The sequence below is a fragment of the Misgurnus anguillicaudatus genome, chromosome 9, assembly GCF_027580225.2.
Source record: "Misgurnus anguillicaudatus chromosome 9, ASM2758022v2, whole genome shotgun sequence".
NCBI classification, from domain to species: Eukaryota; Metazoa; Chordata; class Actinopteri; order Cypriniformes; family Cobitidae; genus Misgurnus; species Misgurnus anguillicaudatus.
This window is the reverse complement of record NC_073345.2, coordinates 17043487-17067580: the sequence shown is the minus strand read 5'-3', so window position 1 is coordinate 17067580 and position 24094 is coordinate 17043487. Positions and strand designations below refer to the sequence as shown.

The following is a 24094-nucleotide window of genomic DNA, read 5'->3' as shown; positions in this document are numbered from 1 at the left end:
CATTACTGCAAACTGTGAGAGCTTTTCACAGACATACTCAAGGCCAAAATCATTACTTTTATTGTATTTTAGTATCACCTTACAAACCAAAATACGGGATCTTCTGACATGCTTAAATGACTCATTGTTTTTAGACAAAGCCTGCAATTTCGTTCTCACTTTTAAGTACACAATTTTCTTTGGCCGTGCACCACAGCATCATTGAACACTCGTAGTCACCCGAAAGCCGCTGGCGTAAGTGTAACTCCCTCCAAACCACAGTCCTCTAGTTTATTGTCTAACTACTTTGTCCATCACATTGATTGGACTGCAGTCAGTGGTCTATTCTCAGGAGCGAAGCCGAAATGACACATGTACTTAAGGTGATGGCTCTCCATGTAGTCGCTTCTTTTGAGGAGGACAAAACTCTTGTTTTCAATAACAGGCAACAAAAAGGTCACGCTTAAATACTCTCGTTAGTTCTTCACATTCAAGCTATTGAGAGCAAACAATGGATCGTTCTCAAAATCAACCAATGATCAATTATTCCACATTTTGTTTCCCTACACTTTTTGTCCAGGCGTTTAGAGCTCGACCCGAGGACAGTAATGGATTGTGGCTCTCGCTGAAGCAAACTGCTTTTGATGGGGTCCAATCTATAGTGTACACACCAGTGATCCACAAAGGATCGCTCCTTAGACCGATATTGGGCAGCATCCATCACGGCTTTCTCCAGCGGCCGGGCATTAAGAGATGCCCTTGCGCAGATCAAGGTGCGCCCTTGAGCCGTAGGAAAAAATGAGTCTTTGATCCGAGATCCAACCGGATAGGCGACCGCGTATGGAGCTAGCCTGGGAAACCCCACATCAGCATGCAGAGGCAGGCATGAGTGAACAAACAGAAGCTGCTGCTTGTCAAACATCACGCCTCCATCAGCCCATGGAGCTCTGGGTATTAAAGAGAAAAGGAGGGGCCAGCGGCATTTCAATGAGATGATGATGACAAAAACAAAATGGAGAGGGGAGTGGATGCGATATTAGATTTCTGCTGTGGGCTCATACTCAAACAAACGGTGGGAATTTATCAGGGCAATCAGTTTTCAAGGGTGAGAGAATTAAAGGGACAGTTTTCTCACTATTTCTACACTCTAAAACTGTGAATTTCTTCTGTGAATCAAAAATCCATCACGCCCCTCTCTTTCTATGTGATCGCAACTCATAAGCAGTCCACATGACTCATGCGCCAAATTCAAACAAGTCATAAGAAAAACACCCTATTTAAGTCATTCACGGCTATGTTTCCCCTCCAATGAGCTGTTACCTGAGAACTGCTGTGATCAAATCACTGAGTCAGTGAATTGAACTAAATGTCTCTTCATAACTCCATTAAACTTAACAGGTAAACTGTCGTCTTTACTGCATGAGCATTCTTCGTAAAGTCTTTAAATGGCTTACCAACACTTACAGGTTCAGAACAACACGACGCTGAGCAAATAATGACTTTAAAGGTCAGAGAGGAATAAAGGTCAAGATTCTTAATGGAATAAGTCGCTATTGAAGTGGTGTGAACTCGAAGCCAAACATAGGTCGGAAAAAAGCGAGAAGAGTATAAAAATCCAAAAGGCATGAGCAGTCAATGCTAGAAAACTAGAAATATGACACGGGCTAAAATTGCAGCCAGCAGTACAATGAAACAAAAAGAACTGTAAGAAAACAAATAAACTGTGATGGCCTTGTGTAACAAACACAATATGTAAGTGTTGGTGTCCAGGGCGGATAAGTGCTAGGCCTTGAGATGCACACATGATGAGAAGTGTCTGGTGCCAATGAGATGGAGGCAAGGGTTCCATATCCATCCATATCTCCATAATTGTATCTTCCCATCGCTCTGGCCCTTGTAGACCTGATTGACTTATCCAACTAATCTACATAACAATTAAATCAATTATCTTGCAGGGGGTGTGTGGAGTGATGGAATGTGGCAGGATATGATTATTAGGGGTCAGTGAGGGTGAAGGTTTCCGGCATGCTGGAGTTGTGTGGGAATGCAATACAGCCTCATTTGAGATCACTGCAATCTGTTGGTACAAATATGTTGCATTCAGGCCACGCAGCGGTAAGATTTCATTACGAAAGGTGTGCGAGATCCGAATAACGTCTCCGTTGAAAGAATTGGCAGAATTCATAAACGCTGCTGAGTCAGGCAGTCGTCAGATTGATCTGTCATTTTCTACGCAAGCTGAGCTTTATTGCACTGGGGTGGGACGTACTGACAGGGCCGCATTCAGTTTTGGTACTCCGGTAATGAGTGTGGAGATGCATACAAGAGCCGTGATGTAATTCACGACGTGTCTGCTCCACCTCGGCTCCGTCAGAACCGTGATCCCTGTTTCCGCGCGATAAGGGCGCCACAAATGTATTGCATATTTCGCAGGAGACAGATGGGAGAGCAGGTGAGATTAATGTTGTGACGGAAGCAGTGAATCGGACTGACAATTCCAGTTGTAATGAAACACTGAGAGGAGCCATGATTCTGCTAACTGTTGGCTTGATGATCCCATTACTGTGCAGGATCACATTCTTCTGCCGGACTACTTGTCATTGGGAATCAAGGACTGATTCCTCTAACCCTCTCTGTTTAAAAGGATCATTTAGCACTGTCCTCCCAGACTCTTCACATAGAAAGCTTTGGCTACTATAACTTTGCATTGTGTGGGATGTGACACATTGATTGTAGCAATCCAATGTTTCCCACTCACTTCTCTCTAAGTGTCCGACACCATAAATGTGTCTAAGAGTAAAACAAGCTATTTGAATAAACAAATAAATAAACAAATGGTATACATATATGATCATATATTAAAACAATCATATAAACACTTAAATTGTACTATATAATATGAACTACATCATCATGTTATTAAAGGTCAGTAAATAGTTAAATACAGATCAAACTGCTGTAGTCCACTTTGGAAAGATGCATACAGTAGGATGGCATGTTTACACCAAGTTCAAGTTTTATTGAATATTTTATTGTATATATGTGACCCTGTCTGTGAAATAAAGTTGCATAATCTAATCATGAGATTAAAAGCATCAAAGTTTGATTTTACTCAAAGATTTCAATTTCTTTGTCAAAATTAAAGGTAAACTCCACTGTTTTTGAAAATATACTCATTTTCCAGCTCCCCTAGAGTTAAATTTTAGATTTTTACCGTTTTGGAATCCATTCAGCCGATCTCCGGGTCTGGCGCTGCCACTTTTAGCATAGCTTAGCACAATCCATTGAATCTGATTAGACCATTAGCATTGCGCTAAAAATAACCAAAGACTTTCAATATGTTTCCTATATTTAAAACTTGATCCTTTTGTAGTAACATTGTGTACTTAGACCGACAGAAAATTAAAAGTTCCGATTTTCTAGGCAGATATGACTAGGAACTATACTCCCATTCTGGTGTAATAATCAAGAACTTTGCTGCCGTAACATGACTGCAGGAGGCGCAATGATATTTCGCAATGCCCGAAAATACTCCCCTGCTATTGAAAGTTACTAAGGGGACTGTTTTCGGCTGCTGCATAACATCATTGCGCCTTTTGGAGCCATGTTACCACAGCAAAGTCCTTGATTATTAGTTATGAATACAGTAAATCTGCACAGACTCATTTGAGTTCATGCAGATGTGACAACTGGCAACGCTAAAATCTCTCAAGCTGCCCAGTTTTATAAAACGCTGGTCTGAGAACAGCAAATGCAAATGTCTGAAATACTAAAAGAGTTAACAGTGTCTACAATCACATATTGACTGTTAAACAATACCTTCTGCTTATTCATCTATTCCAGATGAATTAAAATTAAACAGTTGAAATGAAACGAAAATCTGTTTTTGTTTAACATATCATGGTTGAAAACTATGCTGCAGGCGATGCTGCATAATCTATAATAATCCTTGCTGCATAATGGTTGTCCAAGAAAGAAAAGAAAGAAAATACAGTTAACCAGCCTAAAACTCCATCAAATGATCAAAGCATATGGCACAGGCCAGCTCATCGACTTTATCACTGAAATATGACAAGCTCAGTGGCCACTCAACATATGCCAGAGCTTAGCTGGAAGACATGTTGTCAATGCTCAACACAATATTTGATTGACACAAGTTTTAAAAAAAACCCTTTCAAGGAGAGCCAATCAAATGGGTTAGACACGAAAACCGCACATCTGGCCCCCAACAAAACCATCAGCTCAAAGATCACACCACCACTTCTCATGTGGATCTATAAAAATGAAAGTGCGTGTATGACGTTCAAAATGAAACATTGTTCCATGCATGCCCAAAATATCAACGTCAACAGCCTGCTGTCCAATGTAATAAACCTACTTAATCTAATCAAAGCTTTCTAGATCAAGAAACCTGCAGCCTGGTCGATACGGTGAAAAATGATGTATGGAAAGTCATCGGAAATAGAGGGAGAACTTACCGTGGCCTCCTCTTGTAAGGAAGGGCATCCTATTGATGGCAATGGGTACAGTACCATGCTTGTTATGGAAGTGATGAACGTGATGGGTGGTGCTCAGGCTGGAAGACACGCGGGCATTGGCTGTTCTGTCCGGCAGCGAGGTCAACAGGGCCAGGGAAAATGCCAGTCTCCACCAAGAGCCGAGGCCCAGCCAGCTGATTCCTCCAAACTCCCAGCCCAACAACACCACCTCCAGCTTGGGGCAGGAGGGCCCACCGTAGGCCCTTCCGCACACCATTTGTCCTATCCGTTGGAAAGAGTACATCTCAAAGAAAAGTGCCCATGTCCATCATTATCCACGAGTCAAGTAAATAATTTAGTAGAAAACAGCCGATTGCAGTTTTACAATACCCGAAGCCTCAAGGCTTTCACAGTTGGTTTCCAAAGAAAAGATAAAATCCTCAAAAAGAACAAATCCCTTTTAAGTCTGGCTTCAAAATCCGAAAGGAAAAAACCTATTGACCTCCTCTCAAGGCGTTTTCACGCTTGGCGAAAAATCCAAAAAAGACAAACAACCTAAGCAAGGGCGATCGTCTGCGCTGATGGTACAATTATTGAATGGAATCCGAAGTGTTGCACCTCCCCAAAGGTTTCTGCAACACCAATCAATGGTTCTGAATGCAAATTCGGACTTAATTGACGAGAGGGAAATGGTCCAGGTGAAAAAGATGCCAGGAGGCGTCTCCCTTTCTTGTTCTCCTTTCCTCTCGAGGCTCAGGTAGAGCTTACACGATATTAAGACCACTCTCCCTCAGAGGGCAGCTCCTCTATCGCGGAAATTGAGATAAGAGACATCCCGGCGGCTAAAGGATTATTCTAATGCTGATAAAAGAGACGTGCCGAAACAGAGAAAGAGGCAAACGGATGAGCGGGAAAGAAACTGACCCGGGCTTGATGAAGGAACGACGCAGGACGAAACGCTCACGTTTCTTTTTGGCAGATGAGGAGATGCACGGACGTAAAGGGGTGAGAACCCTGCTGCAGAATGGTTGAGAGGAAAAGCAACAAATAAATAAATAAAGCCAGCTGTGATTCTTGATGCGATGGCTGCGGACGCAGCGCTCCTCTTGAAGTGAAAGATCAGGTGCGGAGTTAGATGACGATCAGTTTTCCACCAGCATTCCAATCTTTTCTCTGACGTGAACACCGTATCGATTAGCGCTGCATTTTATCCCCCTCTCGTCTCCCTCCTCTGTTTATTCCGATAAGCATTGCCTTGTTAATTAGCTTAGTCTGACAACGTTAGCAGCAAAATGTCCACACAGTTGAATTGTAAATGACCGAAATCCTCACATGCGCCGCTGTGGTAAAATGCATGCTAATTAAATTTGGAACGGTGGCTAGAACGCGTCCTCTCCTCTCGACAGCTTTTCTCTCAGGATTAACGGGACCGTTAAGGCAGAGGAGAACAAAAAAATATCCTAGGAACAACAACCGTTGCTTGCCGCAAGCGTGAGGAGCAGGACACGCAGTCCTTCTTCTGGATGCTCAACCAGAGACTGCTACAGAGATGAAGCGAGAGAGAGAGAGAGCGAGGAGGAAGCGATGCAGTGTGTGTCTGAGGAGGAGAGGGGGAGCGAGAGAGAGAGAGAGAGAAAAGGGAGGGGTGTGGAGGGAGCGGGCGCTCGTAGTGCATAAGCACACATGCAGACATAGAAAGAAGCCAAAAGATGGAGAATCAGTTGCACACACGCAATCGAGAATACAAATTTTGAGCCCTGCGCACTCTCGGCACAGCCTTGGCACTGCAGTGAAAAGAACTTGGAAGAGGATGTTTATGCTTGCAATGCTAAATGAAAGGCTTTGAAAGAAGAATGGGCTTGTTTTTCTATTTTACAGGTGGTCTATTTTCAGCCAATGTGAAAATCAGGCGCTGAAAAGCGGATACTATTTGCTTGTGCCAGATGCAACCCACCCTAACCCCCCACCCGCAACCAAGAAAGCAGGAGTTGATTCCCAATCTTTATGAATAATTTAGTACCAGACATATTTTTGTCGACAAATGCCTGCCTCAATCTTTCTATTACTCTTTCTTGTTGCACGTTTATTGCGCTATTCCTAATGAAGATGACACATTGATATGAAACATTTAATACTGTAATTAGGGTTGAAGTGATATAAATATATGGCTTTGGTACATTACCACCTTCTGGTGCCTTGGCCTCAAAATAAAATCCATACCTTAAGCAAAGAGCCTCAAGCTAAAAGAAACAAGGACTTGCAATATGTTTAATAATTAAATGCTAATAATTTTAATTATTAACGGTAATAGAGATATAATAACAGTAAGGATTATGGAATGTTTGTAAGCACTGGTGCAGATTTCAATGTGTGTGTGTGTATGTATTTATTTATGTATACATACATATATTGAAGAAAAAGCAGGCCAATAAGAGCCCAGATTAAATATGAACTCCTTCTATACTCTTTAAAATTCATCCTTAATGCAAAATGTAAGAAGCTTCTTAAAAAAATGACATGCATATGCTTCAACAATTTCTAGGCAAAGGGTGACTGCACTTGAAATAATAAAATATAACAGAGTTTTGGTTTATTTTGGATGCTTTTAGTCACCAACATAATTTCCAAAGTTGCATTTGTGCTATGCCATAGTTTGGATGAGTTTATTATTATTATTATGTTATATGGAATAATGTATAAATAAAGAACGAGTGAGTGTGTCAAAACTTTTGGCCTATACTGTATGTATACTGTATATGGGAGACCCAATATGTGAAAACCCAGCTAGTCATTTTTTTGCGATTTACTGTTTTCTACATAAAATCCTCTTAAAGGTGCTCTAAGCAAATTCACGGGTTTTAGACCATAAAACATTTTTTGTTACATACAGCAAACATCTCCTAACTATCTGCTTGCTGCCTGTCTGCTGATCAAACTGAAAAAAAAACGTGACCCAGGCTCCACAAACTGCAATAACAACAAAGTGTCCAAACCTACAAACAGAAACCATAACAAAGTGTTCCAGCCAATAAACGACAAGAAGGATTAGGGGGTGAGGGTAAGGCGCGTTCATGAAAGCATGGAAGGGAGTAGGGGCGGGAGGAGTTAGCTACGCTCCGTTTGTTTGAAAACAGTTCAAACACAAAAAGTGACGTCACACAGATTCGCTTAGAGCGCCTTTAAGAACGATCTTTGAAAATACAACCTTGATATCTTTAATACTGACTGAGTAAGGCCATGCATGTCAAAGATAAAAATCAATGTTTATTAAGACATAATGAGACTTTAGCCTGGATTTACAGAAGTGTGAACATTATGTATATATGACGTTTTCCGATGCGAAACCCTCAGGCTGCTTGTGCATGGAGATAGACTGGAGACTCAGAGAAGGGAATCAAAACAATAAACTTTAATTACAAATGTGGGAACAAGCAGGAAAACACACTCTAAATTAGACAGAGACAAGACAAAGACAGAATGGAACAAGAAAGTTAAATGTGATTGAGATAAGGAGGATGATGGCTGGTAGGTGAGGATGACTAAAGACACGAAACAGGTGAGGGGGCGTGGAGGATGATGGGAAATGAAGTCCAGAGGAACGGTGAAAACATAGAGAACAGAACAGGAGGACCAGAAGGGAACGTGACATGTTTTCTTGTTAATGAGAATTTTTATCAGTGTCACTTTAGTCATTTCATTGTTATTTAATTTGCATGTACTTTTTCCCCCGAAAAGTTCCACTTTTATAAAAGTCTCAAGTCACTTTTTACTGTCCCTTCTGAATAAAGGTAAAAGGCTCAAAAATTTGGTCAATGTCCTAATATATTCGATAGGGCTGTGATGATTAATCGTGCAAATGCGCGTTTTCTCAATGAATGAATTTGAATGAAATACGGTGAAATGCCGCCACATCCAAAAGCCAGAGGGCGCTCTCGTGTAAAAAAGCCATTTGTGCCACAGAAGAAGCAGCATTACAAACGCTATTCCAGGAAATGTCTAAAGGGATATTTATATTGCTGTTCTTCAGATTGTTTCAGGTATTTTCATGATAATAAAAATGTTTTGAATGATTGTGTTTGAGGAGTGTTGCTTTTTTAAATTCACATTATAAACGACTCAAACTCATAGTGGTTTTAAATTTATAAGGACTTTCTGCAATAAACTGTAACATTTTCTCCAACACTTTCACATGTTTTAAAGGAGACATTTCACAAGACTTTTTTAAGATGTCAATTTTTTGTTAAAAAATGTATTTACTAATGTGATCAAATAAAACATTTTTTAAGTGTTACAGAAATTTGTATATCATATTGTTCAGTACACATGAACAAATAATTCAGGGTTTGTTCTTTTCACAGTCATAGCTCTAATACAGTATGAATATGAACCCTGAATGAGCAATTCGAATCAAACTCGTGCACAATTCGACGTACAAATCTTATTAAAGGTAGAAAAGTGATTTAGTTAAGAGCAGTGAGAGATTTTCTCTTAATGCTGTTTGATTAACACGAGTGACAGACAGGAGCAAAATTAGGTAACTTCCCCTTTAAGATCAAAGTCCGGATCTAATACACATGCGTTTTCTCTTCTTTCTTTCTCTCACACAGAAACAGAGCGCACATATAGCACTGTTGTTTGTGTTCAAAGGCTTAAAATCACTTCATTAAAAATTGCTTAAACACAAATGTTAAGCTTTTGTGACCACGCGCACAGCAACGTAACCGCGAATGAGAAAATACTACGAGTTAAGTGTGTGCGCTCAATCAGCACAGACTGCTTAAACTTCAGCAGCAAATAAGGTGACTAACGTTATAAATGGTAAAACATAAAAATGGCTGGACATGATTTTCACAATTTCCTTTACAGACCCTCACGCCTCATTTTCCGAAACTCATCAGATCTAGACGAATCACAAGAATGACCTATTTTGGATCAAAAACGGCAAATTTTGCTGAAAGGTGACAAGTGTGCACCCCTGCAAATAAGTCGTTGGTGTCTCCAGTGTACATATGTAAAGTTTTAGCTCAAAACCCCATATAGATATTGTATTATAGCATGTTAAAATTGCCAATTTTACATTTTTGGGTGTGTCCTTTTAAATGCAAATTAGTTTGCACTAAATGGCAGTCCAGTGGTTGGAAAGTGCAGATTAAGGGGCGGTATTATCCCCTTCTGACATCACAAGGGAGAAAAAATACTTCACATCATCATGCCAGATGACACTATTTCTCAGTAAATATTAAATGAGTACACCACCAAGTCCTTACTTAGTAAACCGTCCAACCAAACCTTCAAGTTGTTAGTATATACTGAACAAATCAGAATATTTTTGTTTACCTATTTTACATTGGCTCATGTAAAATGACATTTATAAACACAGAAAATGTATGGACGGTTCAAACGATTATCGTTCTATCAATGTGTGCAAGACAGAAAGAAATAGAAAGAAAGAATAAGGGCAAGATGGACTGAGCGTTTGCACCATACATCAGATAAATCATGTGGGATAGAGATCTCATCTGGGATTGCCTTCCCGCTTGAAAAGACATACGTGGAAAAAAGGCCAAACAGGAAAGAGCCAGAGCCACCTTTCAAGATGACAGGAGTGGAGAAGCAAGTCATTACTCAGATACAGAGAGAGAGAGAGAGAGAAAGAGAGAGAGCAAGGGGGGGTCGTCGACGCCAATGAGCTGTGTTGATTGAACCGAACGAAGAAGAGGAGGGGGCAATGCTGTGCCTCTGCCGAGTCTGTAAATCCACGACGTCAGGCACTGCTAACGGCCACAGTTAGCCACACTGTCGACTCCGCTCAAATAAACACAAAGCCTGCACGTCGAGATTTAGCCCAGGGGGAGGCTGGGAGAAATGCCCATCCCGCTATAATCGATTCTCATTTCTCTGCAGACCGAGCGCTTGAGATACACGGTAGATAACCTTGGGATCAGGTGACACGCCTCAAATATGGGCAAAAACATCCAGACTGAAAGATCTGGGGCGCAAAAATAGAAAGTGGCTGAACGGCCGTGCCGAAGGATAATCGATGACGGTAGTCGCTATTTTGTATTTATGAGCTTTCTGTCTTGCGGTGCCTTGGGCGTCGAGGTAAGCTGACACGTGGAGCTCTAGAAAAGATTGTCGCTAGTTATGTAATGAGGGCTGGATAACCTGAAAGACTGATGATGACGATGAAGGTTGAAGCAGAATTAGAGAGACGGTAATTCATAGGATGTGTCATCCGCTGTCAGTCGGGTGGATTGGGAACATTCTCCTCAGCGGTGATAATATCTTCATGAGGGTTCTCGGAGATGAAAGGCCGGTATTAATCAATTTGCCAACCCTGGGGTTGCTCAGCACGATAAGAGACGATGCTATCTGGGCCATGCGTGCTTCTGGGTGTGAGGCATCCCTGGGTTTAACCATCTGCCACTAGGCGGTCTGAGCTGTTGGCCATCTTCTCTCCGCACAACACGCTGGTCCACTTAGAGTCGGAGGGTTGAGACATCTCGAGAGCGTGTGATAAAGGTGATCAAGGGGAGGGAAAGCACCAATCAAGTTCATTGTGTTGGATTGATAACCTGAAGCACATATGGTATTAGAGAGGGCACTTCACCAGAGGTCCTAGCAGAACATAATCAACTTATTTCCGATATATTACTGCAGCATTGCTTGGTTCCTCTTTTGGTTTACACTAGTAATAAAAGCAAAAATGCCATGAATACAAATATAAAATAGTATAGCAAGCCCTCATAGTCTAGAGGATTGCTTGGACGCTCGGAAGGCAATAAAGAAATCCAGTTTGCTCCTTAATATTGTGTGATTTGAGATAAGCCAACAGCATAATGAGTGTGTGGGGACAAACAAGAGACGAAGAGACATCATCTGCTCTTTCCTGCATCCTGAGCTTTTCCACCCAAGACATTTGTGCAGTAGCCCCCAGGGAAGATAAGGCCGGATTAATAATGGCAGTTTTGGTATAATTACTCATAATGCCTGCCTCCTCTAGAACTAATGGCCCGAGGTTGAGATATCTGCTGGATTTAATTCAACTTAAAGAGACAGCACCTCAAATTGCTCTTTAGGGAAGGGGACGGAGCCCTGTGTGAATGCATGCTCGGCTGCACCTAACAGCACTCACCCAAAGACACCGCGGTGCAGAGATCGCCTGACAGGTTAAATAGATTCTATTGCCTTTTAATCTGGCTAAGGTAAGTTTATGTTCAAGGTTTCAGCCATTACAAATAACTTCTTTTCAAAAAGTATGATGTTACGTCTTGATTTATGAAAATGGAGACTATATTTTTCTTTGTCTGGGCCACAACAGATAAGGGAAATGGTATTAAGAACTCAGGAAATGATGCGAGTGCCATCTACTAGTGCAATCGGGCTTATCTGAACAAATTCTGCCTGAGCCACTTCCGCTCGTGTCCGCTGAGAGTATATTAAAGCAAACAACATTAAACCAACACGATCTGGATGCTGGGACCTTAAAGCACAAATACAAAGTGTAACACCAGAGGTCTAAAGCATTTCATTTTTCCTTCATGTAAACTAAAACAATAGCACAGAATAGAAAGTGCCATTAAATCATAAAAGCTCTTTTACAAAACACAGTGAGCTTGCTAAGCAATACTTTAATAAACAGACTAACGCTGAGTAAAACTAAATATAGGGGGGGAAACGGGGCGAAAGTAATGCAGAACAAAAGCAACAAAGTGATTTTCTCCGAGCCCTGAGTACATTTGCATTCCAAACTATGACAGCATCTTTAGCATGCAACCCTTGACAAAGCCGACAAATATCGCGTTACCGTTTTGCACGTGTAGGTTCAGAAAGTTGCTTTCGATCCTGATAAGTAAATTCCTTAAAGGGATAGTTCACCTTTAAATAAAAATTCTGTCATAATTTATTCATTCTCATTTTGTTCTAAACCTGTATGAATTTTTTTTCTTCTTATGAACACAAAAGAAGATATTGTGAGAAATGATGCACAGCAGATAGTGACCATTGAATTACATAGTAGGAAAAAAAATGATGGGTACCGCCAACTGTGTGCTTACCATCATTTATCAAAATATTTTCTTCATCATTTATCAGAATACTTCCAAAATATTTTTTCCTACTATGGAAGTCAATGTTCACTATCTGCTGTGTGTTTACCATCATTTCTCAAAATATCTTCTTTTGTGTTCATCAGAAAAAAGAAATACATACAGGCTTAGAACAACATGAGGATGAGTAAATAATGACAGAATTTTCCTTTAAAGGTGAACTATCCCTTTAAGCAGTTATTCTTTTCTAACAATGCGTTGTGTTTCTTGTTTCATGTGTTACACATCCTGAAGTTTGACTTCTTAGACATCCCAGCTGACAGGGTCGAAAGTAACAATGCGCTACTTATGTTCAAAGTGAAATTTTACTGAAGTCATTTTACATTTGTTCAAAAATTTCACCTGGTATTGATAAACATTATTTAAAATTTAGTTTTTCTAAAAAAAGAAAAATCTCTCCCCTATTTATCACAATGTACACTTACAATTAACTTTTTTCATTGTAAATTTTTATTGATACTTTTCAATACTATGCGAAATATGTTTATACAGTAAATGAAGAGTTTGGTTCCAAAACGTGATAAAACGGCATTTAAAAAAAAATAGTTACCACAAAAATCAATATTGTGTCAGGTCAGTATAACAGTAAATTCTTAATTTTATGCAAAATCTAATATCCGTCCTGTTATTCTGTCATCTTTTCTGTCTTTTTTTCCAAACCGTGACAAACGGCAGTCCTCCTTCTCTGCAGAATGCAATAAATCCGCTCAACCAATCACAGCACACCATTCCACGCATTGTAAACAATAATGGCAGCGCTTTGAATACACACAGAATCCTAGTTTTCCTCATTTATTTTGTACTTCGTGATCAACGAACAAACAAAAACAAAATAATACTTTGATGTCATTGATAAACCTGTGGTGGTTTTCTGTGACGGGAAAGAAACCAAAGCCATCGAAATTGAATAAATTATGCGAGAGGCACTCGAGAGAAGGAAAAATGCCGACTGTTGCTTGTTCTCCCGACAGCATCAAGCTTCTGTCATGCTAACACATTGACCCCAGGCGATCTTATAAAAAACTTTCTATTATTTTACTTAAAGTAATCGAAAATCGATCAGGACCAAAACATTTCACAGCTGATCGCTGGCAAAAAATTTCAGCGACGACGTCCCAAGAATTACAGCAGCAATGACAGTGTTATTAATATGACAAAGTAAGTGTTTTGATTAATGCCAATAATGTTTTTTTTTAATCAGTGTATACCACTAGTCAACTAAATGAATATAACATGGCACAGATGAATGCACATTTATATGTTGATTCAAAAGATTTATAACATTTTGAAAAAAAAAACTTGTCATGGATTTATTGCATTTTGCATATTTTTATAATAAAAACTTTGAAAATCAAATTATATATCATATATATGAAAAGTTTCGTTGCAAAACGAGATAACTCGTTTTTTTAATTTTTCAGAAATCTTGTTTTTTGGTTGTGCATTCTAATTAATATAAATTCAACTGCAGTCGGTTTGTTTTGATTTAAACCTTCATAACTTAAAAAATAGAGCTAAGTAGCACCATAAAACAAAATAATACCATGATAACATAATAATAAACATGTTTTGACAAAAATGTTAAAAACAGATTTATCTTGTTTTGCAACAAAACTCTTCATATATATATAAAAACCATTACATTACAATACATTACAAACCATTATCACCTGTAACCTTAAATTTGAAGTTTTTCTGAATAAAATTAAGTGTCAAATACAACGCTTAAGCCTTAGACCTTTCTTATAATGTATTCTTTGATGGGTTAAGTACAATCATTTACATTAAATAAGTAAACAACAAAAATCAGGCTGCAATCGCGAGGCCGGCATAATTTTTTTATCAATAAGGGGTTAAAGGCGGAGTCCACGATGTTTGAAAAACGCATTGGAAAAGGAGACGGGCCGACTACCAAAACACACTTATAGCCAATCAGCAGTAAGGAGCCTGTCTACAAACCGACATTCTTGCCGGGTTGTGTATGTGTGGGGCGGGTCTATCAACAGAAAGTCCAGATTCTATTGGGGTAGGGGCGTGTTTGATTAGGTGATTTCAAATATCAACATTGGCTTTCAAACATCGTGGACTCCGCCTTTAATAAGCTTGTTGCAAGGTATTATGGAAATTCCTTCTCTGCAAATAATTGTTAAACATAAAATGTCTATTTTTAAAATAATTTTTCAAGTCAAATTTACAACAGACACAAAAAATCTGATTATTAGATATGACCTTGACGTTACACACTGAACACAACTAATTTTAAACAAGATCTTTACAAGCACCTACTACTTTGAAATAAATCACCTCTGATCAACATTAACCCAACTGGTTAATGGTCTGAAACAAAGCAACTTGTTCATGGGTATCAAATGTCTTCCTGTTTGAGCCCAGAAAAACAGGGCAGTAACCATCAGCACTGGGCCAAGCAGAGCTGATCGAAAAACACTGTTTCTCATCCACTTGTTGGACAGAGCAAACAGTGATTATTGCATTGACGCATGGATGGCTTGGGCAGTGAAGAACGTGTGATAAGCAGCATGCTGCTGTCCATGTGTTCGGCAGTCCTGCCCACATGGTGTCAGTACACCAGAAACCTCATCAATCATTGTGGGTGGCACAAGAAAGGGTGAAGCTACTGTACGAGCGTGTGTGTGTGCGTGCGCGTGTGTGTGTGTGTGTGTGTGTGTTTGTGTGTGTGTAGGTGGGTGGGTGACTGGGGGCCAGGTGTCACCAGAAATGAACTCAACCATCTGTGACAGAAATACTTTTTCACATTATGTGATCTGTAAAGGCCCACCTGTGCAAAAGCCAGTCTTTTGGCAGGATGGGATGCGCTCCAGTAGCAGTAGGCTTTAATTTCAATTAGGACAGTTCACACTTGTCCTCTGTACCAATGCTGGACAGATACACGTGAGGAAGTGTTAAAAGACTGGCTCTGCTCGAGCTTTACAAGAGCAAGACACTACATCACTGTGCATTTCTTTCTTTTCAAAAAATAATAAATAATTAGTAAAGGAACTCTTTAGACCTTAGTCAGAGTAGAGTAGTAGCCGTATTTCACTGAATGTGAATAAAAACCAAGGCTATGCATCTGTTTACAGTATTCATTCTAGGTCACATTTTCAGATTGAATTTTCTGGGTCTTTTGGAAATTTGTGTAAAGACATATTTTTAGTCTTTTGCTGGGTGTATGATTGATACCCGAGAATGTAGAGAAAATGCACTTAAATCTTCATTTTCACCGTTACGTTTTCATTTATGTCGAATTAAACACAGGGTTGTAGTTCATTTCAGTACACAAAGTTCAGTATTAATAATTTCAGCAATGTCATATGAGCAAGGCTGCTCATTTAGATGTCAACAATGAATGTGCAGTAGTGTGTAAGTACACTGACAGAAGAATATGGGCCCTAGATTGTTACACTTTTAAAGAATCCTAATATGTATAGATTTGTCACTCAAAAAAAAATATTTTTGCACCTTGTCTAATTAAATGAAACAAGTTAATACAACACAATTTTTTATTTTTTGTCTCAACCTATTTTTATAATGTTCAATCTGCTTAAATTAAAAAAAAATACATTAACTTAATCATTTTATATTGGGACCACATTAATGATTTTTGTTGCTATTACTTACTGGGCCGTGAATCTGTATTTCCCAGCATGCTTTGCATGCAACTGCCTTTGGAGAGTAATTTTTTTAATTAAGTGTTATTTTATGCATTTTTGGGTAAAGAGAAAGATTTTATAGTGTTTAATGTTCATTTATCTTATTGATTTAGAAGAGTTTGTGTTATATTTTTACAAATATATTGTTTTGTCTTTGTTGAACAAACCAGAATTAATTGCGTGGAAAAGTTTTCCTTAACTGAATTAAGTTTATTGAACAAGATATTTTTATGACCAGAGAAAATATATTTATCAAGTTGGTGCAACAAAAGATTATTTGTTTAAATTAACTTATTGTATTCTTGTTGTACAAGCCAAAACTAGTTTCGTGGAAAAGTTTTCCTTAATTCAATTATGTTGAATGAACAAACAATTTTTTTGAGTACATCTTTAGGTGCAAAACTTTTTTTTTTAAATGTACCATCCCAAAGTGACAGCTAGGGACAATTTTTTCTGACAGTGTGTACAGCCCCGCCGCTCCCATAACGCGCATCACGCGCTGTGCGTAGGGCACCAGGTGCTGATAGGGCACCAAAAATAAGCCTAATGAAAAAAATTATAATGCTGATAGAATTTCATTAGCCTATAGAAATATTATCAGGCAATTTTTATCCATGTATATGTTACAAAAAAGGGGAAAAGAGATAATTTAATTGCTCTAGTATAGAAAGTATGCCCCCCAGCCTTTGATGGTCCGTGCCGGTTGATCGCGCGGGCGCCTGACGAAGTTTGACAGAGGCCGTTTCTCAATCCGAAGGCTGCAGCCTCCAGAGGTCGCATATCTAGGCTGGATACGTCATCAAAACTTTCTTATTTCGTAATATAAACGCTTATTAAGTTGACTATTATTCTTAGTTAATCGTAAATGGTTGTAATATGCTTATGACTTGATAATGTAAATGTTCAGTTAACTGAAATAAACCAGGCTGGATGACGTATGCAGCCTGCATATGCGACCTCGCGCAGGCTTCAGCCTTCGGATTGAGAAACGGCCAGACAGTAGGCACCTTTTAAAAATGGCCCCGAAAAGACAGCAGGAGTCAGGATCGGAAAAAAGAAAAAACTGCGGGATGATGCGCGTGCATCACTTGCAGGCAAGTCCATCATGTTTAATCAAAATGTGCAGCTGCTGCTAATCGGAATGCGCCTCGAACGCGCCTCGAACTTGCTGTGCTGACATCAATGTTAGCAACCTATGTTGTTATAATTTATAACTTTAGTGCAAGTTAAATTGAGATTTTACTGTAAAACATTACCTATGCATATATCATTTTACAAATAACAGACGCCAGCTGTTACTTTCTTTACCACGCTTCTTTAGACATTGAGCAGTAGTTTATTTTGTGGTTTATTTTGACGTGACGGTGGTTAATACTTTCTCAGTAAAAGTTAACGTTAGCAGTCAGTGCACATGGTAGGCTAACAATTCCTGACTGTTAAATATATATAAATATAAAATGTCATCATGTATGTATGATATGAAGCAAACATTACTGTGACACTTAGTTCTCTAAATCTTTGTTTTATTTAAGAATATTGGGTATTCTTGTTTACTTATTGATGTTTATTTAATGTAATTTATTTAAAGTGACATTGTACCTGGGAAAAACATGTCTGGATTATTTTGATCATTTTTTTTGTTATTCTATGTAAGTTTGTTAATTTTTTTCTATTTTGCTATTCTATGAAAGTTTGCACGTTCAAATTAGTGTGTGTTGGCTAAAACTGTGAAGATTTTACTTTCTGCTTTTAAGTTATATGTTTGTAAAAAGTTAAACTGGCAAAAACAAACGTTTTTTTTTTCTCAGGGTCGGGGTGGGGGGCATTATAAAGGAATTATGCTTAGGGCACCAAAATGGCTAGCAGCGGCACTGAGTGTGTAAAGTCAATTCCACTCCAGGTTTCACATTTCCCACTCCCCCTCATTATTGATAGAAACCTCATTTTGAAAGTAAAAACAGAGACACTTCGTCAATCATGTTAAGAGGTTTAGAACTGATTTACTAATCATACTTGTTTTTCTAACTGTTAAGTATTTTTCTTCTGTTAGTTTGGATCATCTAAACAATGCTGAACACCATACAGTAACATGTTACTTCCTTACTGTGACAACATATGGCAGACAAGGGGAACGTCAAAATCAAAGCAATTTCAGATTTTACAAATTTACAGGATCCCCGGAGCCCCAAACATCCTCTGTTTATGCCAGTCACATCCTGAGCTCATAACCCTGGGTAGTGCTGTCATCATCTGCCTTATCAGATGCTGTATAATCCGCTTAGGTGGAGGGAAGAGGAGGTCTGTACACCATATGCAGGCTGCATCTCATCGTTTACCCTTTGATATGATTAAGCTTGAAATAACTGAGCCAATTTAATGGATATAAGGGGGATCAGTTCAATTGCTGTTTTGAAAGTTGCATTAAAAGGAAAAACTGCAGGGGCCTGTTTGTAGATGATAATGGAATACCTGCTATGGATAAGATATGTTTCATTACATACTAATCTAATAATAATGACACTCTTAAAAATAAAGGTGCTTCATGATGCCATAGAAATAGAAGAACTATATTTGGCTGTATGAGTCTATAAAGAACCTTTAAAGGGGACATTTCACAAATCTTTTTTAAGATGAATCTTTAGTGTCCCCAGAGTACGTATGTGAAGTTCTAGCTCAAAATATCTTATAGATAATTTATTATAAGATGTTAGAATTGCCACTTTGTAAGTGTGAGAAAAAAATGTGCTGATTTTGGGTATGTCCTTTAAAATGCAAATGAGCTGATCTCTGCAGAGCTGTGGTTAGACAGTGCAGATATAAAGGCGGTATTATCCCCTTATGACATCACAAGGGGAGCCAAATTTCACTTACCTATTTTTTTAACATGCTTGCAGAGAATGGTTTAACAAAACTAAGTTACTGGGTTGATCTTTTATAGGGCTGGGTATTGTTAGGAATTTCACAATTCGATTCAATTTCGATTCTTGAGGCTTCGATTCAATTCGATTCAATTCAATATTGATTTACTTGCTTCGATATCGATTCGATAATAAGTAAATACACAAGCAATTAAGTACCTGAGTATATTTTTTAATAATGTGTGAAGTATTACTAATGTTTGATCACGTTGATGGTGAAGGCTTGAAAGAAGTGCTGCTGTTTGCCATCTTTGATCTTTCTGTTTTGATAAAGCGCGTCTTGTACAACGCTGAACGCTCTCACTAGAGTGTTGCCCACAGCAGCGCCACTTGCCGGGGGGGCTGAATCGATTCATAGGATTTGATGAATCGATATTGAATTGAGAAACAAATAATTGCAATGCATTGATGAATCGATATTTTTACCCAGCCCTAATCTTTTACACATTTTCTAGGTTGATAAAAGCACTGGGGACCCAATTATAGCACTTAAACACATCCGATGATATGTCCCATTTAACATACAAAAAACTGTTCTGTGGGAAAAGGTTCATAGACAAAAAAAATGATGAAACGTTCCTTAAGTGGGAGAAGGGGTCTAAAGCTATTTCATGCATTCTGACTTATTAACACTGTTAAATAGTTGGATTCCTCATGCTAAACATAGGCAAAGTGTCAAAAAAAATCTTCCTGTGCTGATATTGGGCGGCCCCAATTGGGTCCCATGTAAGGATGTGCCCGAAGTCAATATGTTATTTGGAAGGGCATGGATAATGGCTTCAAAACAAATAACAAATTCATCCGAATCACATGAAAAAATAAAATATTCGGCCATACACAACCACGTTTTGCTGGAACAGCCCAAATTTATAAACCCATTAAAGCACGAATAATATGTGTGTGAAGTGAATGAGTGTAATTGTCTGCCGTCTCTTATTTAGAAATCTTTTTAAATTAATTTTTTTTAAATTAATTTATTTAAATTTAAAAATCTTTAAAACGCTGCTATCAAAACCTAATATCAAACTTTAACCCAACTGTTAAAATGTACCCTTTTCATTTTATTTTATTTTATTTAATTACACAAGACCATAAAACCTTGATAAAATGCTGCACTCTAATAATAAAAAATTTGTTAATCATTACAGACTCCGGTAACAGATGATCTTTTAATTACTTCAAGTTGAAGCAAGCTTTATTGTCAATAGGTGAATATAAAATAAATAAGTAAATAGGCAAAAATATGAAAATATAGCACAATTTAAACTGAAGATTACTATGACATGAATTGCAATTAACATAAAAATAAAGTAAATAAATAACAACTAAAACATTTGAATAAAATCTTTCTAATTACCTTACTGTTTAAAATCATGTTGCTTGTTTTGAACTAATGGTCAAAACTGATTTTTAAATAACAGACCACTATTATTTGACATTTTAAATGAATACTTGATTATTTATTTATTTAGTTGAAGATTAATAAGAACGTTTTTTAAAAACATTTTGTTATATTTGGGCAAACGCTGTATGGACACAGATAATAATGAGCTCATCAAGTTTGTTGTAATGCTTATTATGCTTTCGTGAATTCTTTTCAAAACAAATGTTTTCAAACTATTCTATTTCTGTGTATATATTGGTGCACGGACTTGCGCGTCTGTGCGTTTCGGGTCTGTCAGTCAGCTTGAGTCTTGTCGATCTTAATAACTTTTTAACAAAAATCAGTTCCCGAACTTTATCTCTCTTAATAACTCTTTTAACATCAAGCAAGTCCTGCATTTTATTTTCAAATTCCTGCATGTTTTCAAACCGAAACCAGAATGTCAGACGGGCATGTTGATGGACATGCATCTTTGTAATATAAGGTTAATCATTTAGGACGGTGCACCTCTCAGAAAACGTACAAATAATGATAATTTGATAAATGATAAATGTTTAATTAGAAGAGTATTTGGATAGATATACAAGGAATTTATGTAGGCTACTTATTTTTTATAAAAAAAACTCCCACTTATTTAGACAGCATGGGTCACATATGGAACTGTGCTGACAGACACAATAAATGCTTAAAGGTGATATACAGTTTTGTCAACGCGCTCCTAAGTTTGTTATTTTAACGCTACAATACAATGATGCATACTGTAGGCACAAGCTGTATGGGGCTTTGAAAATAAAAAGTTTGTTTCCATGCATAGGCTATAGGTAACAAGAATAAAGTTATTTGTCTTTTTGATTAACATTTTATATTATTGTTTTTAATAGACTAGATTTTAATAGATATTTACAGTTATTAAAATTATAATTATAATTAAAAGCAAAAATTCATTTTAAATGTCATTTTCATGTAATTTGACAAACGTCCGGTTTAAGACCCACTCACTTCCGGTTTCATTCTAATACAAATACAGATATAAATAATTTTGAGATTGTTAGAGATACAGATACAAATACTGACTCCGCTGCACACCCCTAGAGTCACTGGCGGTAAGTAAAACTGCATTAAAGGTCTGTATTTTGTCGGTAATCGTAGCATAAGTGCATATAATGTAAATGACATGTGCAGACTGCTGTTTGCAACTCAAAATTAGTTTTTTTATTTTTTTTACACCATGATTTCTACCATGAGCATGCATGCTTTCTGATTGGCTGCAGGTTTCAGCCAATGGGGGATGAATTTAATCCTTCATTCCCTTGATCATTTAAATTTAGTGCTGTGGATCACAGACACTGCTGAAAAGCCCTTGGAATGATCTACAGTAATAAGCAAATTACTTAAATGAATCCGCTTAGAGGTGAGAGATTAAATCTTTTCATGTGGAACACTCAGTAATTCAAGAAGGCATCCGAAACCAGCCAAAGGCAGGTGCTGAGCCAAGATACAGGCAGGCTCGCTCTCAAACTCCCTGCACTGTTTACAAGAGCACACTGTTTTGCTGCACAGAAAGTTGATCTGGGTGTCAGATAAAGCCCATTGATTCGTGCTCGTCTGTGGACCAAAACTTCTTCAAAGAGCCGGATGATATATAAAAAAAACGAGCACAGAGAATTGCTCTACGATCAAGCCAACAATTAAGCGCACACAACTGCATAATTTTAGACCTTGGGAGATTGAATGCAAATTGTCATTCAGGGACTGATGAATCATATCCCACAGAAAATGACCAAGTGCAACAGCGTGACCTAAAGAAAATGAGTTTAATTTTAAGGCACACACAAAGAAGTGAACAAAGAAGCGGTGGCCACCCCTTAAAGGAGCATTTTATTAAAAATAAAAATACACAAGATCATGTCGGGGTGCAAAAACAAAATGCACTGAAATAATACCGACCATGAGTTTTTTCCTTACATATCACTTGCATCACTGTATACAGATGAGCCGGTCTCAGTCTCGCTGCTGAAACTGCACCTGTCACACAACTGTCAAGAAGACATTTATTTCTCATATTTTCATTTTGGTGGCTTAACGCAAGAGTATTCCAGATAAGTGTCAGCACACAAAAAGCACAACTTTAGCACTATCTAGATTTGACGCTTTGCCTATTGAATCACTTATATCAGTGTGGGTCAGTCTATCACTGTTACAATTCAATTTCAAGCATGTATTATGTTGCAGCTGCTTATAGAGTTATCCTCCATGGTAAGTAACTCTTGCCAAGCCCATTCTTACTCTTAGTTCTCCCTGGTTTGTGTTCATTTTTTACCTAGGACACGTATAGCATAGTCACTTTGGGGCTGTTTACACTTGGTATTAAGATGTGTTTTCGTCGATCGGATCATAAGTGGACGAGAGAGACACATCACGTTTACATCTGGTATTTAAATCCGTCTCTTTTGTCCACTTTTGACCGCTTCTGTCCTGATTACTATGAGGGGGTGGTCTGTCGAGACAGTGGGCGAGTCTTTCTGCTATCATTTGAACGCAAGCGGGAGTAATGACGAGTTTATATGGAGTGCTTGTGTTGTAAGTAAACATGCTGCACAGTGTTTTGTACGTGTATATGTTAGAGCTTTCTCTGATATTTCAGTGCAATTGTTAAAATTAGCTCGAACAACATTCACATGCTTGCAAAATGAAACTGCGGAGATCAGCCGCTTTAGTTTTATCAATAAAAGGCTAAAAATAGCACTGTTCACCGTGTGTTCGTGCCAGATGTCAGAAAAGACGTAAAACATTGTGTCCAGTACCTCAGATTAGATAAATGGGTGGAGGGAAGGTGGTCCGTGTGGCTGTTCGAACACATTCAACCACATGTGCGTTTACACTACAAAAGCAAGTGGTTGAAAGTGGTCGAAAGTGGACGAGCTCTTTACACTTAGCATTAAAGGTGCAGTATGTAGATTTTAGCGACATCTAGTGGTGAGGATGCGAATTGCACCAACGGCTTAGTCCACTGCTCACCCCTCGCTTTTGAAATGCATAGAGAAGCTACGGTAGCCGCCACCGGACAAACATGTCATCGTTGGAGATAACTTTGTAAAAAATTGTCCATTAAGGGCTTATGTAGAAAAATGGCGGCACAAAAAGGCGACTTCCATGTAAGGGGATCCCCGGTGTATGTAGATAAAAATGTCTCGTTCTAAGGTAATAAATAACATAACATAACAGTTCATTATGTAAGGTCTTTATACACCACTGATAATATAGTTTTGTATATTACTTTGCATTTCTGTCAAGAGATCCTTCTAAAAATTACACACTGCACCTTTAACATGCGTTTTCATCGATTGGATCACAAGTGGACGACGCTAATGCCAGGTGTAAACGGTGTTTAAAATGTTTTGAGCTCGTCCACTTTCAACCACATTCAGAGGTTGTCGAAAACCGCTTCGATCGGGTTGCTAAGTGTAAACACACATGTGGTTGAATATGTTCGAATTAGGGCTGTCACTGTCAAAGATTAATTGCGATTAATCGAATCCAAAATAAAAGTTTGTGT

At 38.3% G+C, this 24094-nt stretch overlaps 1 protein-coding gene across 18 annotated transcripts in view; it reads right to left on the bottom strand.

The window, feature by feature from the left end:
• nrxn2a (neurexin 2a) overlaps positions 1-24094 on the bottom strand; it is a 468354-nt gene that overhangs the window by 145161 nt on the left and 299099 nt on the right. Inside the window, exon 1 of one of the 18 annotated variants that reach the window (XM_055181039.2) lies at positions 4458-6061. The exons of 15 other annotated variants lie outside the window; for them this stretch is intronic. In XM_055181039.2, coding sequence (XP_055037014.1) covers positions 4458-4761 — 304 coding nt within the window. In that variant the 5' untranslated portion in view covers positions 4762-6061. Of the gene's footprint in view, positions 1-4457; positions 6062-24094 lie in introns of those variants that run through there. 2 more of the 18 variants (XM_055181038.2, XM_055181036.2) reach the window with 2 other exon arrangements.